The sequence below is a fragment of the Pocillopora verrucosa genome, chromosome 4 (genome assembly GCF_036669915.1).
Source record: "Pocillopora verrucosa isolate sample1 chromosome 4, ASM3666991v2, whole genome shotgun sequence".
NCBI lineage: Eukaryota > Metazoa > Cnidaria > Anthozoa > Scleractinia > Pocilloporidae > Pocillopora > Pocillopora verrucosa.
The window spans coordinates 29711085-29724732 of NC_089315.1; the positions used below are offsets into that span (position 1 = coordinate 29711085).

Genomic DNA, 13648 nt, shown 5'->3' on the forward strand with positions numbered 1-13648 from the left:
TGCAACATAATAAAACTTCCCTTAAATTTTTATTTTGTGGAAGACCCAAGACACCTAAATGCTTTTGCACAGGACTTCATATCAAGAAATGCAGGTTCGAAACTCTAATTGGAAGGGTCGTTGTGTTCTTTTCTTGAGCAAGATACTTTATTCTCACAGTGCCTCTCTCTACACCCAGGAGTATTAATGCCGGTTACTGCCAAAGTGTAAGCAAATACTGAGAAAATAGGGAGGGGGGGGGGGTATTTTGAGATGGACTACCCTCCCATCCATGGGGGAGAAGAAATACTCTTTGTTACTTTGGGTCATTGAAAGCACAAAATTCTGCTGTACTTATGGACAGCTTTGATTCGAGGGCTGATTAGTTTTAAATTTGTATTTTGCAACCAATTTCTCCTGATATCACCTCCTCTATTCCCTTTCCAAAACTATGAATGGCCACAGAGGTGGAAGAGACAACATGATGATCCCTTTCCCTTACTATCAGCAGTAGATTTAGTTCAATGACAAGTTAGCCAGGTTCATGGCAACAGGCTCAGCTTCAGATTTATTCTACTACTCTGCATTTGCTGCAGTTTGCAGCAGTTGTTTTTTGGGGGCTCTCTCATCCACCCTTTTTGTTTTTCTTTCCATTGGCCCCTAGGACCCTAGCCCTGTAATTCTAAGTAATAGTAACCCATGTAAAGGCAAGAAGCAGTGCAATTTTCATTGATACTGTTTACTTTAGGTAATGGTGTAGAGCTAAGTATCTCCATCAGTTACCCACTACTGAATTTTATTTGAAGTACTCAGATGACTTTTTTTTTACAAGTTCTCTCTTGTCATCATTTTAGTAAAAAATTTGACCCTAATGAAATCACACACTGGTTTAAATGTCACCATTAGGCGATGTACTATTGTTACTTACAGTATCAATATACACAGATTTGTACATTAATACAATTCAATTCAAAAAAAACTTTTACCTCTAGCCTAAAAAGAAAAAAATTTATTACAAAAAAGAAAAGGTTCTACTGCTATTTTGAAGCATCTTTTAAATCTTTGTGTTGAATATAACATCTAAATACTCCAGATAACAGCTTCGAAATTACTTAACTACTGAAACCTCACACAATAGTGAACATTTTACTTCAAAATGAAACCTTGTATAACAGGAATCAACCACTACTGTGTGGTACAGCTGTTAAATGAGAATTCCAGGTTAACTAAAGTTATATGCCACACTCCAGCAATTTAAAGAGCTGATCACCTACTAATCATTTGATTATTATTATTCTATAAATAAATTATTTTGCTGTTTAGCAGCTGAAAGCTAAAGCTGTAAAAAGCTAGAAATTCACTCAATTACAATTCAACTTTCTGCTAAAGGAGGTGTCATCTCCAGGCTTGCTGCAAGTCGTGTGCTGAGAGCATTAATCTCCTCAGCTTTGTAAGCAAGCTCTTGCTGCAATTCAGTTAGCTCTTTTACACGTGTTTCATTCAAAGCTGTCTCATTCAAGCGCGAGCTCATCTCTGCTGTTTTTAACTGCAGTCTTTCAATATCAAGCTGCAATGTCTAAAAGAGAAAAAAACTAGTTATTTAGAAATGAATGCTCTTGACTCAAAGATGGAATATAAGGATTCAATTTTGGAGGCCTCCTGGTGTGCAACTGCCCCAGCTTCCAATTGCCACGTGGAACAATGAAATCTACTTGCTACTGAACATATAGCTGGGATACTCTGCCACTCAGCTTGCAATTAGTCCTGTTTGGGTCACCTTCACCCCTAAGGATGACTAGTATCTAATTTCTCTCCAAGTTATCACTACTAAATTGAACATAAGGCTCATCAGAATTGTTAGGAAATGGTCGCAAACTTGAAAAGCTCTTGATCTCTCACAAAATTCTAATTTTCAGTGCCATTGGAAAAGGATGAAGAACAGAATGGAGAATAAACATGCTGGCGTTAAAGTTAAGATTGAAAATGAAACGTCTCAGATGGAAGAAAAGTGTGTGAGGAGGTTGAGCCATGAGCTGATTGAGGATTAAGGTGGGAGTAGCTCATCACATGCTACACATCATTCCTTCCAGGGAGTAGTCCATTTCATTGATTTCATAACCAACCTGGTTCTGGTTTGTGAGTTCTGCATTTGCTTGTCTCAGAGAGGTGATTTCCTGCAGAGTAAAGAAACAAAATTGGTATAAATAGCCTTGTTGAACTGCAAAAGGTCACTTCATGGTTAGGTTTGACAGAAACAGAACATGCTTCATTGTACTACATCTGGATAACCATGCTTGAGTAAACATGCAGCATGCTGTATTCTGACAACATGCAGTGTCTTGCTTCTCTCACCTCGTCCTTCTGTCTGACCATGCTCTCAAGTTGAATCACACGGCCATCCAGGGTGAGTTTCTCTTGTGTCAGGGAATTATATTTCTCACTTACTTGGTCAGAAGATTCTAATTCATGGACCTTTCAAAAAAGGAAATACATGTGAGCTAGCACTTAAAAATGTCTCAGCTATTAGACATCAAGTTATATAAGTTTTCTTGTGAGAATATGGAAAATATACTGATAAAAATACCTCAATAGTGATATCTGCACTATATTAGTTAATAATTAATAATAATAAAACTTAAATTAAAATTTCTTTCTATTTCATAAAAAAACAACACTAGAAACAACTCTGATACTTGGTAAATCACTTAAGACTAAACTGTACATTTAAGTCCAAGATAGATGATGCTGAAACCTGAGACATAAAACAGACATTGTTATTACTTTGCTGGTCAGTGGAGCATTTTATAGGCTAAAATATAGATTTTGGCTGACTAAAATTAATTTTAGCCCCCTTGCATGCATGGGCATCATTGTTCAGACTGTTTTGTTGTCATTTTTTTTCAGTTCTTATTTCCTTGAAGCCCTCTCAAGTGATAATTATAGTAGTAATGCAGTTTACACTCTTCTTGGGCTCTTCTCAGGATCACCTCGCAGCTCAGGCTAAAATGACTCTGATTCTGGCCCAAACCATATTTGTGCCCATGAAGTTTTATCAGAAAAAATTGATAACATGAAAACTTAAAATGTTCTTAACATATTTTAAATAGCTCACCTTTTTCCTGAGTTTACCATTTTCTTCCTTGTAGGCATTCAGCTGCTTTTTCCACTCTTCAACATTAGTTGTGCTTTCCTGAAGTGCTGCTGTTAACCTTGCATTGTTATTCTTCAATGTTGTCAGCTCTGTCTCCCATTTTTTAGCATTGGTTGAACTGCAGTAATATTTGTGGAGTTAGATTCATACACAGACAACCAGACTCCTTCATCAGAGCAATAAATGTGTTGCATAAAAAGGTTGTTTGTTTTACTTGATCAAAGTTTTGAAGTTTGATGGTGACCAAAATTTATAAATTTTTACTGTTCAGTTTTCATGCTACACTGCATTAAGTGTGTGAAAAATACCCAACTTTCATTTCACCTACCTCTGAGCAAGGGCCATCTTCAATCTATCATTTTCATATTTCAATTGAGATTCGGTATTTCCAATCAGTTTATGACTGATCCCAGATGATTCTTTTGATTCATCCTAAAATGTAAAAATGTTTAAGATCATCTAAATCAACTCAGCTGGACAAGAATGCTCTGTCATTACTTACAAGTTTACCTGGCCACAATGAACAACTTATCATATCTAGCAAGGGAAAGTTTTGTGTTCAACTTTACAGGAAGCAAGATACAGCTACATGTATACATAAGAACTTATTTTATATGGTGTACTTAGATCATTTCTGGGCACAAACAGAACAAACTTGAAAAGGCGACTAAATATGTAACATATCCACTATCCAAGAAAGTTAGACCTCTGTAAACTTCTGGCAAAATTTAGCAAGCACTTTGACATGCACCTCCAACCAAAAATTGACTACACATCAAAATGAATAGAAAAGGAATCCTTTGACAAAAACTTTCAGTTATACAAACTACGCCTCACTCAAATGGCTTCAATGTATCTTTCATGAAAACAACCAAAATTTGCACAGTCATGCATCCTGCTCGGTGTATTTAAAAAGTGAGGAACGTAATTTAGAATTTGTAAATGTACCTTTACAGGAATATTCAGCTTCAATGATGCTGGCAAAGATACTTTTCTTTTCACAAACTTTTCCATTTTGTTCTTTCTCAATTGAACAGATGCATTAAGTAAGTTGAAGTGATTCAGAAAAAAAACCCGTATTTAAGATATGTGGCTTGCATGATGATATAGCTACTGAAATTTTTTATTATTTTTAGTAGTCTTGCAAAGGATCCATACAAAGCCTTTTGTTAAATCACCTATTATAACCAGTCATCTGTCAAAAATGACAACAATTACTGGCCTGCTGTTATTTACACAATATTGATATCAGAACATACACAAAGGTGTATAAACCAACAGTTTTAACATGCAGGTTATAAACCCTTAAAAACTTTAGTTTAGCACAGGAGTGTTACCCTCAGCAATCATGACTCAATCAGTAATAAGCTTAAATCTGTCTTTTTAAAATTATTATAATCTCTCATGACCTTTTTTAAACATATGCAGTGAAATCATATTAAAGACTCAAGTAATTTATTAGCAAAAATTTGCCACATTGTATTTTTTAGTAAAAATAGTCACTGGTTTTATTGTTACAACTGAGGGGGGTAAGCAAAGTTTTGCACTTGATATTAGCTTGGAGTCCAAGTAAGTAAACTTTATTGTAAAAATATGGTTGTTATTCTAACAAAAATATGTCAAAACAATGACAGGTTAATAATTCATAAAACGTTATAGTAGTCAAAATGCTTTGAAGAATCACACTTAAATGCAAACAGCTTTCAGATCTTCTGTTTAGTAGTTTTCATTAGCACTTTGATGTTAATTAAGAAAACAGTCATTCAACCATGACTTTTAATCTGGCCAATATTTGATTCATTGGATGATAAAGTAAATTGCTGATTGAAAAGGATTCAGCTCCCTCAAAAGAAATGTTCAAAAATTCTATATTTGTAAGCAACCATCAACCTGCATTTGCAAGATAAAGAAAGTTCTTTAACATCTAAAACAGGTAAGAACCTTTTAAAAAGCACAAACAAGCCCTCCAGGTTAAAAAACAAAGAGATCACATCAGAATAACACATAAAATTGAATAAATCATTACATCTTAAAATATATTAACATTCAAATTTTAACAATGATGGAATCCCCTTTTAAAACTCTGGAATTCTCAATTCTTCAAGCACTCAAAAACAATTCAATCCTAGTGCCCAAAATTTGATTCAAGCTGTGCATACAATGGCCAACTTCTAACAGAAAGCATACAATTTAAAGCAGATTAACATACCAGTGTTTTTAGACATAACCTGAAAGTCACAAAAGAAGCCTAGATGATTTAAATACTGCTGATCAGAAATTAATCTCATTTTTCCATTATTTAAGTATCATTTAAATCAGTTTTCATTTATTATCTATTATCAAATTTCAGGACCCTTAATACAAATTTGGCAATGAGTTCATGACAAACTTAACGAAAGGAAAAGGAGTGAATTTGGAATTCTCTTTGGTTAAAAGTTTCTGTAACCCCACATATTTTTGCCAGATTATCTGATCACTATTTGGCAAGATTGATAAATATATTACAAACAGAAGCTTTCTGATAAAAATATTATCCAAAAGATTAAATTGAAGGGCAACTTTTAAGTTACAGTGTCCACCTAGCAAGGAGGCAATTGGTTTACAAACAATGCGAATTATGCCTAAAAATAATACATTACATATAAATTTTACAGAAAAGCAGGGTAAACAGAGATTTAAAGTTTTTTTTTTTTTAATTTGTGGTGCACAAAATGCTATTTAAAGTAGATGTGATGTGTGAATGTTCCAAAAATTTGGATGTGAAATGGGTTCAAGATCCTGCTTTGCTGCCTCTTCTAACACAAAAATATTTGTACCTACCTCACCACTGCTCGCAGATGAGTTACTTTTTAGTGATGGAGATTTGTGACCAGCACCAGGTGTACTGTGAGGGGACTCAGTTGTTCCATTTACTGATCCACTTGAAGTGCCATTAGTAGTAATGGCATTAACAGGTGCTGCAGGAGAATTGGAGTTTCCACTGTTGTTGCTCACAACTGTTTTTGTGCCACCCTTAGCTTCTTTAAACTTCTCTGCAAACTAATTGTTACAAGAGGTAAAAGTTAAGACTTAATATGAGAGCTGCGGCTGAAAGCTTTAATGAACAGTATTACAGCCCTTTGCTTCAAAGCAGGATTGGGCAATCTATAGTCAGAGTTTAAACTTTCATTCCTGACTTCATTCAGTTTGTTGAATGACTTGGTACCCCCATGGTTCCAACACAGGACTTTTCACTCCTAGGAGTGATCACTAAGAAATTTCTCCTTACAATCACTGCATGTTGTCAAGAGTAAAAGAGATGAGAAGAAAGAAAACTGACTGCAATAAAATACCATCCTGCACAGAAGTAATAGCTTTATTCCAAGCCACTTCTTGCAAAAGAAACCAGAATAAGATTCAGAACTTCTGCAGTATTGTATGCTGAGTTGACCTTCCAAAGTGGCAGTTGTGAAAACTCTAACACATATAATCGTAAATTACACTATGGCTTTTACTTAGAAATCTAAAGCCAACAAAAAATGGGAAGCAGACTTAGTTTCCCTAACCTTGTTGAGTTCAGCTTCTGATGGAAATCCTAATCCAAACACAGTGTTTGCCCTGGGATCTGACCACTGACCAAACTTCTGTGATGTCTTAGTAAATGTCATGTTTGCTAATACAGTACTGTTGATAATTGCCTGAAAAGGAATAACAAAAACCTTTTATTATCTTGGCACACCAAAGTAAACCTGAAAAAGAATATTGATACTCTATGTCACATACAAATCTACTTTCCTATAAAATCTCCCTGAATTCTCTCACCAGGAAGGAACATTTGATAAAATTTGACTTTGATGGGTTAGGACATGACACATAACCTTTCTTCAAGAAATTCATCAGTTTGAGCATTTGGAAGAAAAATATATAATAAGGTAGTTAAAGGTGCTTAAATTAGGATCATAACACCTGTGAGGTTTGGGAGGGGGGCCTATCATGTATTTGTGTCCTATGGGTTGAGGAGGTGGAAATCCTCCTTGTTTGTTTTTACTTGAAGATATGTATAAAAATATCCATTGAAACTAAATCTAGCCAGGTTGTCATGACACACAAACATTTTCAAATGAGCCCTCAGGTTATGCTATTTGGAGTGTCATGTGAGTAAATTTCATCATACAACTATCACACGAAAAAATACCAAATAAATCATTACTTCAAAGGAGACAGTTTGATTCAGTTTCCAGTTTCCAATAATGACCAAAAGCAGCTCAATCAATACAGTATTCACACATTCATAGTTGAAAACATATTTGACTTCAATTTTGTTAACATCATAAAAGTGCAAAAACGATGACAATTTACAAATAACTGGCTTCATCGTTATCCTCGTCAAACATTAATTTACAAATTTGAGTTCACACGGAACGTTGTACCTTGTAACATCAATACGTACATGCATTAAAAATAACCAAAAAGTCCATTGTGAAGTAAATTAGTGGAAACAAAATGAAGCCTAACGCACAATTAATTTTAAAGCAATGAGCTCAACTTTTCGTTTCCGTTTTTTAAAAATTTTCAATTCAAAATCGTGAAACCGTAACGTAATAAAATGTTTACATGCCGAATTTTATTGTTCCATTCGTCATCAAGGCTTCAAATGAGTTGATAAATTACCTTAACTCCCAATTTTTAATTACGCTGTTTTCTCAAACGGAGAGATGAGAGAAAAATTTATGCAAGCATTAATTCATAGACACACGACGTCTACATGCAAAATAGGCAAAAAAAATCAAACTAGCCTTTGACAAGGCTTCTTGTTACGCATTACATTTGCTGCACTTCAGGAATGCATAAAATTTATTTCCTTGTCGAGTGATTACACTAAATTTACAAGATTACAACTTCAAAAAGCTACTCCAAAGCGCTTGTTGTCTAGCAATCAAAACTTCTGTATTTTTTATGAAAATATATAGTTTCCGTCGGGAGACAATTAATTGTGGGACACTTCAGTTCTGGCTAGTTGCCATATTGTTCGAAGCGACTAAACTGACTTCCTTCATAACAGGAAAATACAACAAAACTTCAACCAAAGAAACTTCCTTTGTGAAAACTTCGCACCAAACAGTCTCCAGCAATAATTGTCCATGATTAGAGAACAAGAAATGACTGGGATTAACAAGATATCACAACGCAGTTGTTTCTAAGAATAGCGAATAAATAAAGATTCACTTGATAAACACAAGGCGACCTATCTCGCGAGAAACGCTATTTTCTCACCTTCGCGCCATCAACAGAAATGATTCGGTGTGTTCCTTGGTTAGGATCATAGTAAAATGATACAGTTACCGCCTGCTTGGAACACGGTAGCCAGCTCTTTTTCGTTGCAGGATCAATCTGGAATACATGGGCCCGTGTCGAAAATACCGGTTGCTCCCTGTAGAGGAAATACATCGATACGAAATCAAAATATACTCCCGTTTAAATTATGACCACTTTCTGAAGTAAAAAAAAAGACCAGTTTACCCCATGGATAAATAAGCTATTTTCTCGCGGCAATATCCTATCGAAGCTCAGTTTACTGCAAGATGTTCTTCATATTCATGTCAACTGATCTTATTCACACTCTGTGTCTAGGTAACCGCGCCAGCAACTTGGATTCCACTTTAACGGATGTTTACAAATTTAGGAGTTTCGAAATATTTTAGGAAAAGGACATCAACTTAGCAAAATCAAAAAGAAAATATGCAAATTTAACTAACTTCTAAACTCCCTGCTTTTAATTTTTCTCATAAAAGCGAAATTTTTTTTATTACAAATGCAAAAGATTTAACCTGTGATAATATTTATTTTTCCAACTTTGCAGCCAAATTTTATATTATTTATATTGTGTGCAAGCAAAGGAACAAAACACAAAAGCTTTGTAAGAAGACCGACAACAAGTCAGAGATAAAAAATAGCCTCACACGAGAAAAATGACAGAGTTATTCCTAATAAAAATGAGTGCTTTCCTCTCTTTTTTGGCAGCTCTTGGTCATAAAATATGATTTTCTCGAAATTCACACGAGGGAAGGAAATTACTCGTTGATATATATTGGAATTAGTTTCAACATTTTCCATCAATGTCTGTCAGGAAAACACTATAGAAAGGAAATAAAGAGTCTAAAAAAACAATGATCTGTAAGTTTACAGACTGATAAAACTTATGACCATTGAAAATAGACGAGAATAGAAAATGATTTTTTAAAAATGATAAAATTCCCGATTTAGTTTTATATAACGTAGCCAAGATTTTTTTGGTTTCGACAGTATATTTATCTACTGTGATATTTTTGACAACCTTAATGGCAACACGCAAATATTGCAAAGGCACTGAGAGAGATAATTTAATCTTTACGCTACTATTGTGACCTCCAGCGCTGAAAACACTTAATAATTTTACGTCATTCAACTCGAGTTGTAGATACAAAACTCTGAGCTAATATCTGTGACCAGAAGACCAGTGTTTCTCCTTTTGAGCTAGTCTATAACTAGGAGACTTGTGCTTTTCGAATTTGAAGCGTACCTTCGACTGAAAATTGAAGAAAATTCTTGAATTATCAATCGAGGTGAGCTGATTAATGGTAGAGCTGAGAACTTATTTTAAGGCGGCAATCCGTACGGAATTCTTTTGAATTTATAATCATTTTAATCGTTCTCTAATCAATCCGTATTTATCTGAGGATCAATTATACTTATCTAATATAATATTCAGATCGGTATCTCTACGAATTAAGTAATGCGATCTCAACCGCTGCATGTTTAAAGCTATATTTTAAAAACAAAGCTATTTTGAGTTTTGACTGGAGTTCGCAGAAACTGCAAGTACCCAACCTAACTCAAAAACAGTACACTTGCACAATTCTAAGGCTAAACTAGCTGTGTTGCCAGTCAACCAAGCGGTTGAGAAAGTATGGAGTACTTCATTTTTATGACTGAACATTATGCAAAATTGGTAATTTAAACAAATAGAAAAACTTTGAGTTGAGCGTCTGTGTGCAATTTAAAATGGAAATCAATTTGGCTCAACCCCAATCTTTTCTGTTCAGCAAAATAACAGTTCTCTGATAAAGCAGCCTGTTTAACCAAAACAAATCGTAAAGACGTGACCTCAACCATGTATACAGAAACATTTTACCGTCGATAGAAAGGTGCAAGTTTGCAAGTATGTGAATTTAACTGACCGGTGCCAAAAAAGCAAACAAAAACTGCTGGAACTCGTCGTAAAATACCAAAATTTAGTGGGTAATCCCACCAAACAGGACAAAAACTTATCTAGTTCTTACTCTGGTCTTGGAAGATTGTGCTGGAAGTCCATGGCTGCCCCATTCAAATCCGTGAATTGGCTGGGAGGGTCGAACACGATTTCCAACGGCTCCTTGTGCGAAAGACTCAAACGCGAGCGAACTTGTTTAAACATTTTGACGTTTTGGCCGGCTTTTTTGTGTAATTCAGATTATTGACGGCGTTCAAAGCAAACAGTCTTTTTGTATTTGTTTCCTTAAACTGAAATTTTTGTCAATCAATCTCTAATGAGAGTAAATGATACTCTTGTGAGCTTGAGTCAGCTAATGCTGTTGTTGAGGAGTTGAAAAAGTTTCGGGCAACTTTTCTCAAATTTTTCAAGCGTCGTCAAGCGACATACCTATCATTATAACTCACTTAGCTCTCTGTTAAGCATATAAACAACTCAGACGTGCGTTAAAGAGTGCATGAAACGGAAGGGTCATTGAGCTGCTGGAATTCTTTTGTTAGATGAATAAAAGAGATTTCGCAATTCATTCGTTTAATTACCATAACACAAAAAGACTTATCAACAACTCTTTCAATATCAGAAAACAACCCCTAGACGAAGCAGTTCAGGTTTGCATGCTCGAAAGCTTTTATCTGCCGACGTGTTTAGTGATACAGATAACAAGCTTTTTTACAGATTATTGCGTCAGGGCATGATATTCTGTTTATTTCTAATTTCGTTTTTCTCTAAGCCTGAAAGGAAGCTAAGTAATGGCTTTGGAATTTCCTAAGCGACTACCCGCTGGTCAAAAGCCCCGCAGAAACTTTGTCTTCCGTGTTTTGTTGCTCATGATAAAAAACATTAGTCACAAAAAATGAGAAAAACTGCTTTAGTTTTCTGCTAAAGTTTTTCAGTGTGCAATAAATGCCGTATCAACATCCGTTGAAGTAGAAAATGTTAAAGGGACCCAAACCGTTTCAGACCTCTCTCGTGCATAGTCAAAGGACTACAAAGTCTGGGTCAAATCCTTCGTGTGATTTATTTACTCGGCTTAATGGTCTGCTGGTTTCCAGGATGGACTCAGGTGGCAAGGTGTTTCCTGTAATAGTCTTGGGAAGTAATTCCGAAGGTAACAGCAGATACTTCTTGAAAATATGCCGACCACTAAAAAAAAAGGAACTATGAAAGATAGTTTAAAAAAAGTTATGGATATTGACCTGCGGAGTAATTTTCACAGAGTTTTCGGCAAACCGTCAAGAAACTGTCTAGCGAAGAACAAGTAGAAACGGTCATGGACTCAAGCAGCCAAGATACCAAGAAACAGTTGAAAAAAGAGCAAAATAGAGGCAAGCTGAAATGAGCCAGAAATTGTGAGTAAAAAAAATTATCGAGATGAAAGAAAAGCAATTGTAACACTGTAGCTTATGAACCTTAACACCGTCAAACCTCAAACATTCAACTATTCATCTCTACCCTTATTTCTATTCAAACCGTCTCTGCATTGATTTGAGCACGGATACAGAGTTCTGTATTTCTAACAGATTGCTATAGTGTTGGCACCTTGTTCCAGCCCTTTCTTCATTGCAATCGAGTCAGGGCGCTACTTACTGATGCAACCATGCAACGGTAGCTCGAAAATGCATACAGGACGCACAGGCATCAGCCGGCCACTCACACCACTTAAAAATGGATTCCACGTTGCTGTGCGTCTGTTCAGTGATAGATCACAGATGACGTCAAACTGAGTTAAGAACCGAAACGTGGCACACGAGGCGCAGCTAAGTGTGTCAGTAATGTATTTATTGCATTTAGACGTCATCTGTAGTCTATTACGTTACGGAAACATGGAATCTATTTGTTTTAGAAGGTAAAAAAACAAAATGTAGTTAATAAAGACGCCATCTATGCGTTTGACCTCCAATAGATCAAAGTTAAAGTAACGGGCTCCTGGTAAGAACCAATTAAGAGGCATCGTTGTATAATTCAGCGTATCATATCACGTATGAATCATCATATCTTAACCATGTCTCTAAGCCTTTAATATAGAGAATGGAAACTATATTCTTCTTCACTTTGCAATATATTTTGGGGAGGTTCGAACCGTAGGTAAAAATCGCATCGCCTCCCCTCCCCCCACAGTCATACCTTAGACGCCTTGGAAATTATATTCTTGCCCCCTTTGCAATATATCTCAGAGCACTTCGAACCGTAGGGGAAAATAGCATCGGCCTCCTCCTTATCCCCCTTCCCCTCCCCCCACGACCATTCCTTAGACCCCTTTTACTCTGCTCATTTTTCATAACAGGATCACACACAGAATCGCGTGAGAAAGATAATTGATGTCTTCTCCTAATTAATCAGAGGACTTGTTCCACTTCAACTGTGTTTTTAGTCACGTACACTAATGCTTACTAAAGTGGATAATTCCGGGTCCAAGTTAGAGGCTGACACAAAAAAAATATCGAAAATCGTCGAAAAAGGAAGAATAAAAAGAAAGAAAAAAATTTCTTGTTTTTCAAGAATGTGTAAGAAAAAGAAGTGCGTTGTAATGGTCGAAATTTGGGGGACGAGAATATAGAGGATATTACACAGGGGAGGAGATTTGAATTTTATGTTTGAGTGGCAAGAACAATATCTCGTGATTGTTCCCGGATGTCGTGGTCGTATTGAAAACACTCGTACCTTGAGTCGTTACGCGTTCATTTAAATTTTTTTAACACTGAAAACGACCCCAGATACGAGAAAAAAAAATGGCAAAAATTACCTAAGCAACCGAATTAAAACTTACTCCACTGCAAACTTCCTAGGCAAATAGAGCAGTAAATTGCTTTCATTGATCTTATTCCACATCTTTTCAACATGCCTATCAAGACGACTTCTGTAAGACTCTCAAATATACAACTGTTTATATTTACATGCATTGAATCTTTCTCCTTTGTTGAAGTTTCCCTCAAATTAAGAAGAATTGCCTCGAGTAAGTGGGTTGATTTCTGTTTTGTTAGAATTTTTAAAATAACTGGGCTCAAGGGCCGTTATCAAACACTGGTCCAATTAAGAATTGAATAATTTAGGTGATTACTCAAGAAAAATACTAACACACGTTAAACGGTTCACGAAGCCCTCGGGTGTTACGGCAGCTGTTGTTTTAAAATAAAGTATATATTTCTTTAAAAGTGAAGAAATATTTTCTTGATATAAAGATCGACAGTGCAGAGCCACACGAATATCTTAAATCAAGAGCACCGTTCCCCGAATATATTTGAATTGTTTCC

At 35.7% G+C, this 13648-nt stretch overlaps 1 protein-coding gene across 2 annotated transcripts; it reads right to left on the reverse strand.

Annotated features, from left to right (window-relative positions):
- Positions 1-3: 3 nt before the first annotated feature.
- Positions 4-10792, reverse strand: LOC131779741 (homer protein homolog 2-like). 2 transcript variants are annotated; one of them, XM_059096333.2, is made up of 9 exons: positions 10429-10792; positions 8384-8540; positions 6676-6807; positions 5951-6169; positions 3459-3562; positions 3092-3248; positions 2332-2451; positions 2103-2153; positions 4-1555 (listed from the first exon to the last, which is right to left on the reverse strand). In XM_059096333.2, the coding sequence occupies exons 1-9, from the start codon at positions 10560-10562 to the stop codon at positions 1352-1354; spliced, it is 1278 nt and encodes a 425-aa protein (XP_058952316.2). In that variant the 5' UTR covers positions 10563-10792; the 3' UTR covers positions 4-1351. The 2 variants fall into 2 exon arrangements, with proteins under 2 accessions (XP_058952316.2, XP_058952317.2); XM_059096334.2 differs by lacking the exon at positions 10429-10792 and adding an exon at positions 8630-8769.
- Between the last annotated feature and the right edge of the window lie 2856 nt (positions 10793-13648).